Raw genomic sequence first — 14,887 nt, 5'->3', positions numbered from 1 at the left:
TATAACCTGTCCAAGGTGTCCCCTGCCTTCGCCATGAGTTGGTGGGGATAGGCTCCAGTCCCCTGCGACCCTACAGAGGAATAAGAGATGTATAGTGGATGGATGGATGGATGGATGGATGGATGGATGGATGGGTGGGTGGATGGGTGGATGGATGGGTGGATGGACGGGTGGGTGGATGGGCGGGTGGATGGATGGATGGATTGATGGATGGATGGATGGATGGATGGATGGATGGGTGGGTGGATGGATGATGGATGGATATAAGGATGGATGGATATAAGGATGGATAATAATGTCTACAATATAAAATAATAAGAAATATTACTGTTAAAAATAGGAATAATATCTAATAATTCAAATATATAATAATATTTCTTTTAATTCAATTTAATATTTTACATATGATTATCAAATTAAACGATTAAACATGAAATTTCACAGTCATGGTAAAATTAACCCTCTTTGTGGTATTTGAGCTGAGAAATTGAAAAAAAGATCCATTCTGGTAACATGTGAGACTTTAATTAGCTTACTGAAAACGGGCACAATGTGGGACCTTTTCAACGAGACTACGTTTCCACTGCAGTCTCCTTGCAGCGCACCAGTTTCTAGTTTGACTTGAATGCAGCCTTTCTCTTTCCCCTTTACAATAACACCTGTAGGGTGTCACTCAGGTACTCCTGTAATCCCAGCTATGTTAACACCATTTCTCTCTGTTTGACCTACAAATGTCGTGAGAGCCGGGGAAGCTCTTTGTCTCCGTTTGAGTCTCACAGAGGTGAGTCTTCAGCCTGGCAGAGGAAGGTCCTGGCAGTCAGCAGGGAGTAAGACGCTGAGTGTGACTGAGCTCAGATGTCACAGACAGCAGCCAGCGTTAATTAGTCCAGCAACTCTGCAGAGGGCGGCACCGCATTAATTAGCATAAAGTGGCCGGAGGGACCTGCTGCACCCGTCAAGCTTGCATCACTTAGCATATTTAGTGCGACGCCAAGCGAGTGTGTGCGTAGGCGGGAAGGAGGAGGCGTTTTGGTTTAGAGCACTCGCTTTATGTTTTCAGAATTTAATCTACGCAGGTGTGATGTGTGTGGAAATAATAATAACAATAATAATGTTGTGTCTCCATGGTTGGAGGTGTGCGGCTGCTTATTACTTATTTATTCAGCGTTATTCGCGTTCCCGGGCACGTTCGCTGAGGACATGAGCTCAGCGATGACAGCGAAAAGGCAAAGCTTAACATGAGTGACCCTGACAAACAATCAAAACAAGGAAACTTCAAGGGCGGCTCGGCTCCATCAGATCCCGCTATTGCCTTGTTATAGACAGAAGCGGTGCTCCTTGAATCTGCTGGAGCACTGGAATGTGGAGAAGCACTCATATTTTAATCTACCTGGCGAACAAAGGAGGCTTTTTAGGCATGAATTTTTAATAATCAAGGCTCACACCTACAGTAAAATGGGAGAAATTAAAACACTAAGGCACAGGCTTTGAGGATTAGCCACGAAAGCTTTTACCAAACAATGAATTCCTGCTAAATACAACCGCTAATGCAGTCTGAAAGTGGCATTAATCAGTCATTATACACATTTTTGTAATTCAACCACTCTTTTTCTGAATACACCTGCGGAGTGTGCACTCAGCACAAACACTCAAACTTTTTGTGTATCATGTTGGACGCCGCAAAGAGAAAATAGCCTCGGAATCGTTTGCGCATACGCCGCCATATGTCACGCATCACGCTCAGTATGTTTGAAGTTGTCAACAAATCCTACGAAAAGATCAAACCCAACAATATGTTCGTCCATCTGGCCGTACTTTATCACTTCCTTATCCTGTCTGCTGCGCTGATCTTGAGTATGTCGGGGACTATTTCCAGCCGTGGATTAATTCTCTTTTGGTGCACTGGCGAGTGTTTACGGCAACTGAGTCGCAACAAACTGCATCATAGTGAAGGAGCCCATCGACCTGAGCAGTTGTGTGGATTATTGATGTGTTTTTTAGTGGAAGCCAGTAGAGCTCCGTGGATTCTTAAAAAGACTATATTCTGCTTTGTGGGTTTCTTTCTTCGATTTTGTTGTTGTTGTTTTTCTCTTTTTGTGTCTTGAAGCTGTTCATAAGCCCTACTTCCACTGCACCGCTATGACCTGGTGACCTTTAGTAATTTGTGATAATTGTGGTGTTCCTCTCTGATCTTAGTTCTTTGCAAATTTGCCACGTGTGCAATGTGTAAAGTCAAATTTCCACTGCAAATTACCCACCGTATTTCGCAGAGTTTGTGTGAAATTGCACGTTTTTGCAACTCTTTCCTGCTTGAGAATTATTGAGGCTGCATTGGCAATTATAAATGAAAGTTTGGAGTGTTCTTGCAAATCCAGGAGGCTCCTGTCACTATGCAGCCTGGAGAACTGTCCACAGAAAGCTGAACCCCATCAGAAGAGCAAAACACACTCAACAGTTATTATGTGGCAGCCTATTAATATCACAGATAATGTCAGTTAATTCAGGTTAAACACACACTTGTTTTACCCAGTGTGAGTGTGCACAGATGTGGGGGAGGTAATTTATAAATCGCATGTGGTCCCCAGGTAGCACAGTCCAGTGGGAGGAAGGCTTTAGTCTGGCTGAGTGGGCTAATGGCTGACATGGGAGGGTTGTGAGCTAATGCAGCTCACCTGAGGCCCCCAGGCTGTAAAAAGCCAACATATGTGTTCACTGTCTCACCTGACTCGACTTGTTTTGTGTTTGCACATTCAACACCTCCATAGCACACATGACACACGTCATTCAGTGCTCGCGTTGTTTATACTGCTGGTTAAGATTCGTATGGTTACTCACTCGTCATTTCGTGTTAGTTTTAATACATTTAATTTGATTTAAATAAATCTCAGGAGAAAGAGGGAGGAGCTACATCTGAGCTGTAGAATGTACAGTATGAGGAAAAATAGTATGTTTGTGAAAATTAGAGCAGATAAACATATTCCAGTTTATTCCAAAAATACAATTAGACACCTGTAAATGTGCACTATATTGACCTCTTAGGCAATGGAGTCAATGTTTATCATGCACTGTACAAAAAAAAGCAAAAAACAAAACAACTGTACTAAAAAAAAAGCAAAAATAAAAAGGTAATATTCTGGCAGCTGGGTCAAAAAACCCCAACAAAAAATGGTAAAATATCAACAAAACAACAACGAAAAAATCACATAAAAAGCTTGCATGAGATCACAGGTATTTCTTTAGTTTTTTAATATTTAATGAATAATAAAAAAAATAAATATATATATATAAAAAATATATGTGTCAACACTTATTTGCTTAATTGTCACTAATTGTTAAATAGTTACATTTATTCACAGTATTAAACTTAAATTTAACAAAATAATCTATTAAATACAAAAAATGTTTTTAAAAAAATGTAAAATTAAATCAAGTTTGCAAATGTCTTTTTATGCTAAAATTGTTAAAATTTTAAAGTTGAACAATTTAAAAACAGACAATTTACGGTTTGTCACAGTGACAGTTTTTTGTAATTTTACATTAGACATGTGAATTGAGTGTGTTTCTGTAATTTTATTGAACATATTTGTGTATTTCCCAAAAACAATATGCCAAAAAAAATGTGTGACGTTAAAAGGAAAAATTTATTTTAATTCCATTCCGTTTTATTTTATTTCATTTTATTTTATTACAGCTTTGATTTGTAGTTTCAGGTTGTGTCTCGATTAAATTAAAGGCTTTCAAACTTATTGCTGTGACCGTTTGTGTCCGTGCAGGTCAGATCTCGGTGGAGGGCTTTGCCAGGTACCTGAACGGGGACGAAAACAGCATCATCCCTCCTGAGAAGCTGGACCAGAGTGAAGACATGACCCTTCCCCTCTCCCACTACTTCATCAACTCCTCACACAACACGTACCTCACAGGTACGCACAAAAAAAGAATAAAACCCTGCTTTGTATGTACAGTTAGTAGCTGTGTGCGTGTGCCTCGCACGCTCCTGCACTCAAGTGGATTTAACTCCCCGCTGATTGCACAGACGCATCCTTTATCCTTTTACAAATGAACAGATCAGTCGTTCATTTAAAGGCACAATTATGGTCGCACAAGTGAATACGCTCGGCTTCGTAGCTCACACAGGTCAGTCAATCAAATGCGCCGGTGCATATCAGCCTCCTTTTCCTGCGTCGCCTCTCTAGAGGTTATCCAATCAAGTCGTGCCATGAGACTCAATTCATTGATATTCATGATTTAAATATTTCTTTGGACTGGTAGTCACAGTAACTGGTTCCCGGCATGGCAGGCACAATACAGAGGCCATTTTCTCTTCAGTGGATATTAGAATTCATCTATTCAAATCTATTCTGGGGGGGGAGCCAGAGAGCATTCAATCTTTCAAGTGGATCAGATTTCTCCAGCGATGGAAAAAATGGAATTTCTGTAATAGCCCCAGCCTCATAGCCTGCGAAATGAAGAAATGAGGAAAACAAACAAGAGGTGCTTGATTTTCTCCTCACGAACAGCGTTTTTTTCTTCACCTGTTTTCACAATGACAAATATTACGGCGCCAGTGTAAAAGGCTTCGCTGTCCCTTTTACAGCTTAATAGGACTGATCCGTATAAAGCGACTGGGCCGACTGCAGCGTGTGCAACTTGCTCATTCATGTTGACACATTTCATCCTATTGATCCGGTGCAAATTAAAGCAATGTTTCCTTCAGTGTACAACACGTCAACTGATTTGGAGAAGGAAGTGTAAATGGATTCAGTGAGGGTGTCAGTCAAAAGCACAGAAAGGAGGAGTAAGAGCAGAGAGGATTTTTTTATTTATTTATTTTTTTAAAAAGGGAGGAAATTAATGATGCCACCTGAAGTGAGAACACAGATCTGCCTCTCACTTTGACACGGTTCCACTCTTGTGGCTCGAAAGCGCTAATGTGAAGACATAATTGCTTCGCTAATGGTGACAGGGTGATGGGATTTGGCTTTTTTTCAGATAACGACAATTGTATTGTTTTTACTTCAGCGACTAATGCAGTTAATGAGCTCCTGTAAAGTGGGAGGACGTGCCGCTGTGGTGCTTTCTTTTAGGATTAATGCTGCAGTTACCTGAAGCAGTGGTTTTTTTGGTTTTTTTTTGCAGCCGGTCAGCTCGCAGGCAACTCTTCGGTGGAGATGTACAAGCAGGTCCTCCTGTCCGGGTGCCGCTGCATCGAACTGGACTGCTGGAAGGGTCGCACCACCGAAGAAGAGCCCGTCATCACTCATGGCTTCACCATGACAAGTGAAATCTCCTTCAAGGTAACACGAGGGCGGCGGGGTGGCGGCGGTGCAGGGCCGGGGGGTTGGGAGGCCTGTAAAGATTCACTTTAATGTCTTGGTCTATAGACACAGAGGGGAGGATTCGGGTCAATATGCCCCGCTGACAGTTGATGTAAGCCACATTCTGTGCACATGATCCATCCCTGGCATCGAATACGCTTTGATTGGGTTGAGTCAACAACATACTGTGGTTCAGCTACTTGGTGTCACCGTTTAAAAAGAAAAAGAAAGGTTTAATGCTCAAACTCAGGATTTAAGATTCGGCTGCATTTAACCCTTTGAGCCCCGTTGTGCTCCTGTCACATTATCACCTACTTTTTATTGTAATATAAAATCCTGCACATCGAGTTAAAATACCAGAAATCACAAAAAAGAAAATGGGAAACTTGATTTTTTTTTTTTTTTTTTTATCATTTGTTTTGAAAAATGGAAGAAAAAAACTGGACTCAACATATACCACATTTTACAGACAGACGATACCCAAACTGTAAAAATGATGGTGGCTCTCTGTGCTGTAGATTTTTAACTATTTACGTTTTTAATTCTTCTCTTACTGCCTCTTCTGTGTTAACACATTCTGCAGTTCAGCTAAAAAGTCTTTGAATTTTGATCTCATCAGCCGAGTCAATCACAGCGTGGCGGTCACGCCGAGGAGCACAGCATTTTTTGTTTTCTGCAAATTTTCAGAATAAATAAATGATTTTAATGAATTATCACGATTTTAGGATTTGCTTAATTTTCTCGGCGGAGCGGCACTTCACGTCTGATTTCTTCGAGGCCTGTCAGATCATTAAAAATCCTCATCTGTTTTTCTGTTATTACAGTTTGTGTTTCTGACAAAATGTCACGTTTTTTTTAAAGACAACCTTTCAAGCCTGCTGCAAGGTTTTAGGGTTTGTTTGATAAATGTAATTTTGCTGCTTATGCACAGTTTTAGGTCTGATGTGAGTAAACCATCAGTGTGATATGAGCATCTGAATATTCAAGCACTTTTGCACCAATGCACAAAGTTGTACAGCGAATTATGTCAATTCAATTCAATTCAATTTTATTTGTATAGCGCATATTTACAACAAGTCATCTCATAGCGCTTCACAAAGACAGAAACACCCAACAATCCAAAACATCTGGATTCCCTATAAGCTTCAGCAGTCCGTGAGAAACAGTCAGCTGCTTCGATGCGTTAGCCTTCAGTACGGTCCTCCTGTTGTAGATGGATCGTTCTGTGATGCTTTTACTTTAGAATCCTTCAGTGAGATTTCAGCTGATTTGGTGACACTTGTGGTTAGTGGTGGTGAGAGCAACTGCACCTTAATACAGCAACAAACACTTCTCGGCAGCTGATTTGTTGGAAATGCAACAGAGGACTGTATTTGTTTACAGTGAAGTCAAACAAGCTCATTTCAATACAGAAGTTACTCAACGCTAATTGGAAATGCAGTGGCAACAATGGGGACTTGCTCATTTTGCTGAGGAGCTGCAGACATTTGTTAGAACAGTTAACTGGAACTGCTCCTTGTTTTTCTGCTACTTTTTCGCTAAAATTTAGAATGATTTGCTGGCAAAAAGAAAAAACAAATGTGAACACTGACTTGTTTGCAGATGTCTGTTTGATGTTGAGCAAACACATTGTGTTTCCTGTGACTGAGCACAGCTCTGACAGGTGTGAAGACAAACATCAGCCCGTAACCATCACCACACTCACAGACTCATGGACTCTGAGGCATTCATTTGTGAGGGTTTAAGGCTGTTCCACTGTCAAATTATTTGGTGCACGAGCACGCTGATGGTGACTGTTAATTCCCTTTCTGTGAGTCCACAGACCGTCAGACTTTCCTGAGGGCTTGATAGTGAAACTGGTGATGTATACATGTGGTTGACCCGCCTCTTATAAAATGTACACAAGCTCAGACTGTACATAAAAGACAGACATAGCAACCACAGCATTAGCCACCGGTTTGTGGACTTGTTTTGAAGTTTGGAATATGGACGTCCACAATACAGTAGCGACCTGTGATTCATGAGGTAGCCCAGTCCTGAAACACACCCTGCTTTATCGTCTGTTTTACTCTAAATAGGACCTTAATTCACAAAATGAGCATCATGCTGTATTAAAGGAGACCTTTTACAAGCAACTGAGACTATGAACTCATTAGGAAAATGTTTACTCAGGTAACAAATCAAGTCAGAAGTCAGCTCATTTTCTCATAAACTTCTATACAATCAGACTACTTTTTGCAACCGGAGGCATCGCCCCCTGCTGGCTGTTAGAATTAATGCAGGTTTTATGCTGTTCTGTATTGGCTTTAGATTTAGCCCCTGAAATTCAACAAAACAGCAGAACAGTGCAACACAACGCTACTGTTGCATGAATTAAAGCTCTCATAATGAAAGGCACGATCTATAATCAATAATATTGCTATTACTGAAGGAAAAGGAATCAGAACTGTTGTAATCTGACTTATTTTTGCTAACAGAGGAGGCTCCCCCTGCTGGCTGTTGGAAAGAATGCAGGTTCTATGTTGGCTTCACTTTTATGTAGTTATTTGAATAATCGTATCTACTTTTATATATACGGTCTATGCAGTAACCAAGCATTAATGTTGCAGCTAAGAAATCCACAGAAAGATTTGAACACGTACTTAAGCATCTTTGGAATTCAAATATGAACTGCAACCAGAAAATGCAAAAGTGGAAAGTCTTTTTAAAGACATTCAGAACAAAAATACAAGAGATCAACAGAGAAAACCCGACTTTTTCATCTTAAATTTGAGCAATCGCTGCCAAACAGAACCACACAGGTCCATAAAACCTGTGTAATAGCATGAGGTCATTGTGTTAATATCTATAGAACTGCAGCGATATGTGAGAATGCTGTTAAACAGGAAAACAAACAAAGCACTCCAGATATTCTGTAAGTGACAGCGTCTGGCCGTTGCACATCTTTGTATTTTTAGTCAAATTTAGGATTTACAGCTGTTCATTTCTTTTCTGACTTTTGGTAATTTGCTGAAATGTCTGAACTCTGTCATATCAAAAACACGTAGGGATCAGTTGAGCGGCTGATCAACCTGCTTATAAAACATGAATAGAAATTCACTTTTTTTTCTTTAATAGCGATGTGTGGTTTCTAAGCAACATGCGCTGTCATGATAGCGAGTCCTTTTCCTCCTTTTTGCACCATTTCAAGCCCTCACGAACTCAAACACTACAGCCGTGACGTCAGTTAAGTCTCTGAGGGTTTAGTGTTTAGGCTTCAGGCTGGAGGTTGGGATTAGGCCACTGTAGCTGTTATCAGGGAGATAACAGTTCACTGGATTACATGCGTGCATTTTTCCTCACGCTTAGTTGGCAATATGAAATCCTGCAAGGCAATAGTGGACTGAACTACAAACAATAAAATCAGCATCAGCAAAAAACAATTATTTACTGAATGCACATTAAATGCATTAATTTGCATCCCGTGAATTCATGAGAATCTTTGCTGTTCTAACTGCACTATCAGTATATGAAGCAGGGACTGAAACACGCAGGCAGGGAAGCAGGCAAATATAGATAAAGATAAAAGTATGAGGAAAAGCAGAGCTGGAGGAGACGTGAGAAAAACCAAAAGTGGGGCACGCATGCAGCAGATGGCAAATCGTAAGGGACAGGGACGCACTGAATAGCCCTAAAGAGAAGCGCTGAGGGGCGATTAATTGAAGTCTCAGAAGATAAGAAGACAAAACGAGAGAGAAAAAAGAAATGCTTTTATTGGAGGAGGAGGGCACGGAAATCTAAGGGCAGAGTGGGTGTCAGGAGAAAAGAAGAAGGAAGAGATGGGTGAATTGATTGATGGAGGAAATTTAGATGTAATAAGAGTAACAGAAGTAGAAGAAGAAGAAGGAGCCTAATGGAATTAGTCTGAGAGTGAAATCCGAAAAGAGAAGAGTTGTGAAAGAGAGCTACGCACGGAGAGGGTTGAGTTACACACCAAGATTTTTATTGAAGGAGATGGAGCAAATGGAAATGAAGGCATTAGCCGAGCTGACACTGTTGTTAATGATTCTGTAATTGAGTCAATCAGCGGCTTAGAAATCTGATATCAGATGTTGAACTGTCTTCACAGAGATGAGCGGCGACGCCATCCCATCGCTCAGCTCTCATTTCCGCAAACAGACGTGCGCTGAAATAAGTGGAACGGCTGAGAAAAAGGGGGAAAAAAAGCTCATTTGTGACCCGCTTTATGGGATTTTCTTCCACATTATTGACTCCTAGCACAGTTTCAGGACAATACTGCTGTTTAGAAAGACACAAAGACCGTTGCTGCAGCATTTGTTGGCTCAAAAGACAACAATAGAATTCAGTAAGTGTTTAAATTGTTATGATTGATGCTATTGGAGACGCCAGAAGTCTGGTAGTTGGTACTGATACCACTGATAGTCTACAATTCTTCATTAGAGCATTAAAAAAAGATGGATTCCAACTCATTATTTGAAAAGTTGGGATCCACATAATAAAAAAAAAAGGCAGTACCATAATTTAAAACATTACTGTGTCAAAAATGAAATTAAATTTCTGTATAATGGCAGAAGTGTTCTGCTGCAGTGCTCAGCTGCCTGATATGTGACACAAGAATGCAAGAAACTAAAAAAAAAAAACAAACCCAGCTGCAATAAATATGTCAAAAATATTACCATGACCAAAAAATAAGCACTGGAATGTAGCTTCAAGCATTTCAAACAAACAATACGTTGTTATGAAACTCACCCGTCCAGTTTCCTCGAGGGGACTTTTATGTGAGTTTTTTGTCGTATTTTCTGAGGCAAGCTTCACCCAATTCCCGTTGTGAGCAATTCCTACGTTTGTGTGGAGGTTTGCCGCGACAAATGCAGCCGTCACGGTTCACAGAAGTGTCATTTCAAGGTGTGAACATTGAGGAAACATGTTGTAATAAATATAAAGCGAGTCTCCCCACTTGAATTCTGTGTACAGGTCTGGATGTTTTCCTCATCGTTTGTGAAGTGTTTCCTGTGTTCGTCCTAAATACAACGTCTTTAGTGTGTTTGTGGTCGTCGAACACTAGATATTTTTGCTGTCGTTATTCTGTGGAATAGCTGCTGTACTTTCTATATCTTAGTTACTGTAGAACAGTAACTAAGTTTTAGACTTTTGGTGTCAACGTGGAACCAAAGTATCGATTCTGGTGACATCTACAGTGGTATGACAAGTATACAGGCAACAGTATCCAGGTTTCTTTGGTAGCTGGGATTTTCTAAACCGGGATTTGGGCTTATTTAGGTTTCTAAAATCAGGATAAGATGAACTTCATTGATTCCTCAATGGGGAATTTTACATGTTAACTCGATGGAAGCAAGACAAGAATTATAAAAGTACAATATGGCTAAAAGTACAGATATGATAAAGACTATGTACACATTTACATGTACAGATGTGGGCATGATAGATTCACATTTGGATATGTATGTTATAAATAGATAAATGTAAATATGCTGTTTACATGCACAAAAATGTGATACTTGAGCAACCCCACAATAGCCAATAGTCCTTGTTAGTCATTGTATTACTTCCTGTCTTGTTTTGCTTCGTTCCTTCCAGTGTTGCTGATATTAGAAAGATGTCAAACTGTCTAACACAACTTTTTAGGTGTTTTTTTTTTCCTTCACAAGTTGCAGCAGACCTGTTGCTCCACCTGCATTTACTAAATCCCACCAAAAAAAAAAACCCACCCTTGATTACCCATGACAGCTGCAGCTCTCACGGTAACTTTGCTACCTTAGAAACCAACTATCATCAAATTTTCAGAAATTTGGTTTCTACTTGGCCCCAAAGCATCAGTTCTTGTGCGATTTCCTTCTCTTGCAGTTCCTCATTTTAACAGATTGGCCGGTTTCTTTGACCGAGGCTCTCAGGTATTTTAGGAATGATAGGGAGTCATAACACTGAAGATAGATATGGAATCCGTCTGGTATTCAAAAGGGTATTTTGAGACTCAACTGCACAAACCAACAAATATTTTAATGTTTTTTTACGTTATTCTTGATAGCAATAACAGTATTTTATTATTCTATTCTATGTAATTTTTACCTGTATTATTGAATGTTTTCTGTCTTTCTTTGTTTATTTAGGAGGTGATCGAGGCTATCGCAGAGTGTGCCTTCAAGACGTCACCTTTCCCCGTCATCCTGTCTTTTGAGAACCACGTGGACTCGTAAGTCGGCGCATCATTTTAAACTCAGAGGAGGATGATCGTTGTTGACCTGACTGATGAGCTTTTTTCCCATCAGCGAGCCAGTCAATACCACTAATCAGCCAGTTTGTTTTTATAAACATCTAGAGAGCTGGGGAGAAGGATCTGATTAGTTGTTCTGTCTTTAACGGCTCTAAAGGGATTATGACGGGTAACACACATACAAAGTATATTGATATTTAGTAGAGAAATCCTGATTGTGTGTCTTTGTGTTGCGACCCTCAGGCCGAAGCAGCAGGCTAAGATGGCAGAGTACTGCCGGTCAATATTTGGAGACGCATTACTGACAGAACCTCTGGAGAAATATCCTGTGAGTACAGACGCACACCACACGTTTTTATGCTCACATTCACACTGTCTGTTTCTATGTCCGACATGGCCGGCAGTGAGGGACTCAGAGGATATGACCAGTGCACTAAAGAAGGGTACTTGAACACTGCTGCATATTAACTCTTACACTCATCAGCCGCAACATTAGAACCAGTGACAGGTGAAGTGTGTAGAAGTGTTTGTCCTGTTACAGTCCAATGTTCTACTCAAGCAGCAGTGATATGAAACACTTGCAGTTCCTCGACTGTCCACTTGAGGCTGCCTCCAAAAGTGAGTCAACCCCCATAGACCCCCGTGTTGAAATGTCCAACTTCACAGCAGAAGTAAACATGTTTGCAGCCTGGCGGAAAAAGCAGTTTTGGTCTTTATAGCTAATGTCCTCGCTCATGACAACTCCACAGGGGGTGAATCTGAATACAAGTACCCCATTTAAAATGTATCAAGGCTTAAAGTTACGTATAATTTGCGGCGTGGCTGCTGCTGTCAAAGGACAGTCCATGTGATCCGCCTCACCTCCACCTCGTTCACTTTTGGATAAACCAAGAGTTAGCTGGAGTCAGGCACTGCCAAGTTGGTGACGGCCAGAGCCACCATACTGAGCTTCAAAACTGCTCTTTAGGAAAAACCTTAATGGAGGTTTTGCCCATTTTCATATACAGCTCACAGTTCTGCTGGGAAATCTTGGGTTTTGACCACCGAAGCAAGACTGCAAAAACTGCTTAGAAACAACTAAAGAAAAATGTAAAAGAACCTAAGGTGTTGATCCAACCACCAGACTTCCCCGATAACATCCAATGAAGCACAAGTCCCAAAGGATCCACTCTTGGTTTCAGATACCACAGGACGTCCCCAGTGGTTAGACCTAATTTTGGCTGCAGGAGAGCAACCTACACAATATTACTCAGGTGATTTTAATGTTGTGGCTGATGGGTGGACGTACAAATAATGCAACTTCTAGTACACTCACTCACACACATATACAGACAGGTTGACAAATTAAAGTACAACCCAGTATAGTGTGTCTTAATAAGGTGTTGGACCAACACAAGAACAGCTTTAATACTCCTTTAACACATTCTTGCAAGAGGCATTCCATCATTTGTTGTCTGGATGAACACGCTGGTCCAGAATCTCCATAGCCATAGCATATGATTCACATCCTTTTTATTTAAACTATCCAGTGACCCCTTGTATCCTATGGTTGGGAACGTTGTAGAAATGCTTCCTCATAGGCTAAAGGTGAACAACTTTGTATTGATTTGCAGTGACCCTCGGCTCTCAGGAGACAAATGCCATGCCAACACAATGCCCCCCCACACAGCATAACATACCCACCAGATCCCATCACTGTCGGAGCGAAGGGTTCAGGTTTTTCCTTTAATTTGTCACCCGTCTGCGTCGTCATTCATTCATTTCAAAACACCACTTTTTTCTTCTCTCTGTCTCTCTTTCTCCCCCTCATACAGCAACGTATCGACTTGCCCTTTAGCACTCGGCTAAGCGTGTTGTCGCCTCTCCTCTCCGCCGCCTCGCGCCAACACATACCTGTTACTATTTCCTTGCCAACTTGTAATGACTCATCCCACAATCATTTCTTATTCCTCTGCATCACCTCTCCGTTATCGCGGCAGAGACTGCGAACGACAGCCGTTTAAGATTAAATGGAAATGTTTTACGCTGTAATCTAAACGTGGCTTTTCCTTGGCAGCCCTTTATCTGCCTTCCCTCTGTTGCCATGGCTACCAGTCAAAAGCTTGCATTGTCCCTTTGTGGCCAAACTCTCTGTTTTTTTTTTTTTTCTTCCTTTCTTCCTCCCCCCCCCAAAGGCGTCTTTGTGTGTAATGACGCAGGCACTTACGTGAGACAAATGTGTCCACACTTGTCGCACAAACTCCTCCGGTGCGCACATGTACACAGCAGACAATCCCGCACATGTATGTTGCTTTAACGTTCCACTTTTTCCATCTCGCGTTATTCACCGGGGACGCCGTCGTCCCCGTTGGTGCGACACTGAAGTTCCCAGCAGTCGGATGCAGCATTATCTCACACATGCAGGGAGCTCCTCCAGCACCGCTGCCTGCCAAAGACACAGCCCGCTGAGAATTACAGCCTTCTGACTGGATTTGACATTGAAGTATTATCAGGGAGAAGCCTTTTTGAATGGAGTGGCAGAGGGAAGGAGAAGAGGGGAGATATGAGGATACGGTCACCAATGGAGAACTTAGAGGGAGACAGAAAGAGAAAGTGTCATTGAGGAATGAGAATTCTACCACTGAGCATGTAATAACTGGGAAAGGTGAGCGCAATGACAACCACTCCCCTCTGGCACTCAGACAGCTGTGTATACAGCGTATCGAATGGGATATCAGCGCCATAAGTCCATAGGGGGCAGGGGCAGATGGGGTAATACAGCTAGATTGGCTCCAGCTCAGCCTTGGGTGAGACTAAAGAGGATTAGAGTTTTCTTAGGAACATGAGCTCCTCCTGCATCTCCACTCCACCAAAGTCTGAACAAAAAAGACCGGCGATGGTTTTTTTTTTTTTTAAAATCTTATTTTTACCAACTAAGCTAAGAACATTTGGCTCATTCCAAAAACAAAAGAAATTGCTGAAATTCATTAAAATGTTGATTCATCGTGCAAGTTGACAGGATTGGTTTCTTAAGTTTGTTACCCTTAAAGTCTGAATCTGTGTTGTTAAGACACTTACGAGGTGGAAATGCTCAGCGATAGTGTTTACTACTTATTTTGCTCGTAATACGTCTTTTAACTTGTAAAAAAACGGCATAATGACATGTTAACATGATAAAAAACTGGATCTTTACCAAAGGGAGCCTTTAAGTTTGTTGTAAAATGCAGACATACAATTTACATAATAATTACAGCTTTTAAATAAGCAGAATTTGTTAAACATTAACAAAAGAAACTGGCGATGTTTTTCTGAAATGTTTCCATGGGCTGCAAGGTGGTGCAGTTGGTAGCACTGTTGCCTC

The 14,887-nt window shown here is 41.1% G+C and overlaps 1 protein-coding gene across 1 annotated transcript in view; it reads left to right on the top strand.

Annotated features, from left to right (window-relative positions):
- The window catches only part of LOC103371113 (1-phosphatidylinositol 4,5-bisphosphate phosphodiesterase beta-1-like), a 56,368-nt gene that overhangs the window by 22,067 nt on the left and 19,414 nt on the right, over window positions 1–14,887 (top strand). The window contains exons 7-10 of the mRNA XM_008300339.1: window positions 3,774–3,920; window positions 5,137–5,294; window positions 11,444–11,526; window positions 11,791–11,875. Coding sequence (XP_008298561.1) covers window positions 3,774–3,920; window positions 5,137–5,294; window positions 11,444–11,526; window positions 11,791–11,875 — 473 coding nt within the window. The remainder of the gene's footprint in view (window positions 1–3,773; window positions 3,921–5,136; window positions 5,295–11,443; window positions 11,527–11,790; window positions 11,876–14,887) is intronic.

This window comes from Stegastes partitus, unplaced genomic scaffold (genome assembly GCF_000690725.1).
Source record: "Stegastes partitus isolate 25-593 unplaced genomic scaffold, Stegastes_partitus-1.0.2 Scaffold1527, whole genome shotgun sequence".
In the NCBI taxonomy this organism is placed as follows: Eukaryota; Metazoa; Chordata; class Actinopteri; family Pomacentridae; genus Stegastes; species Stegastes partitus.
This window is presented reverse-complemented; position numbering and strand designations above follow the sequence as displayed.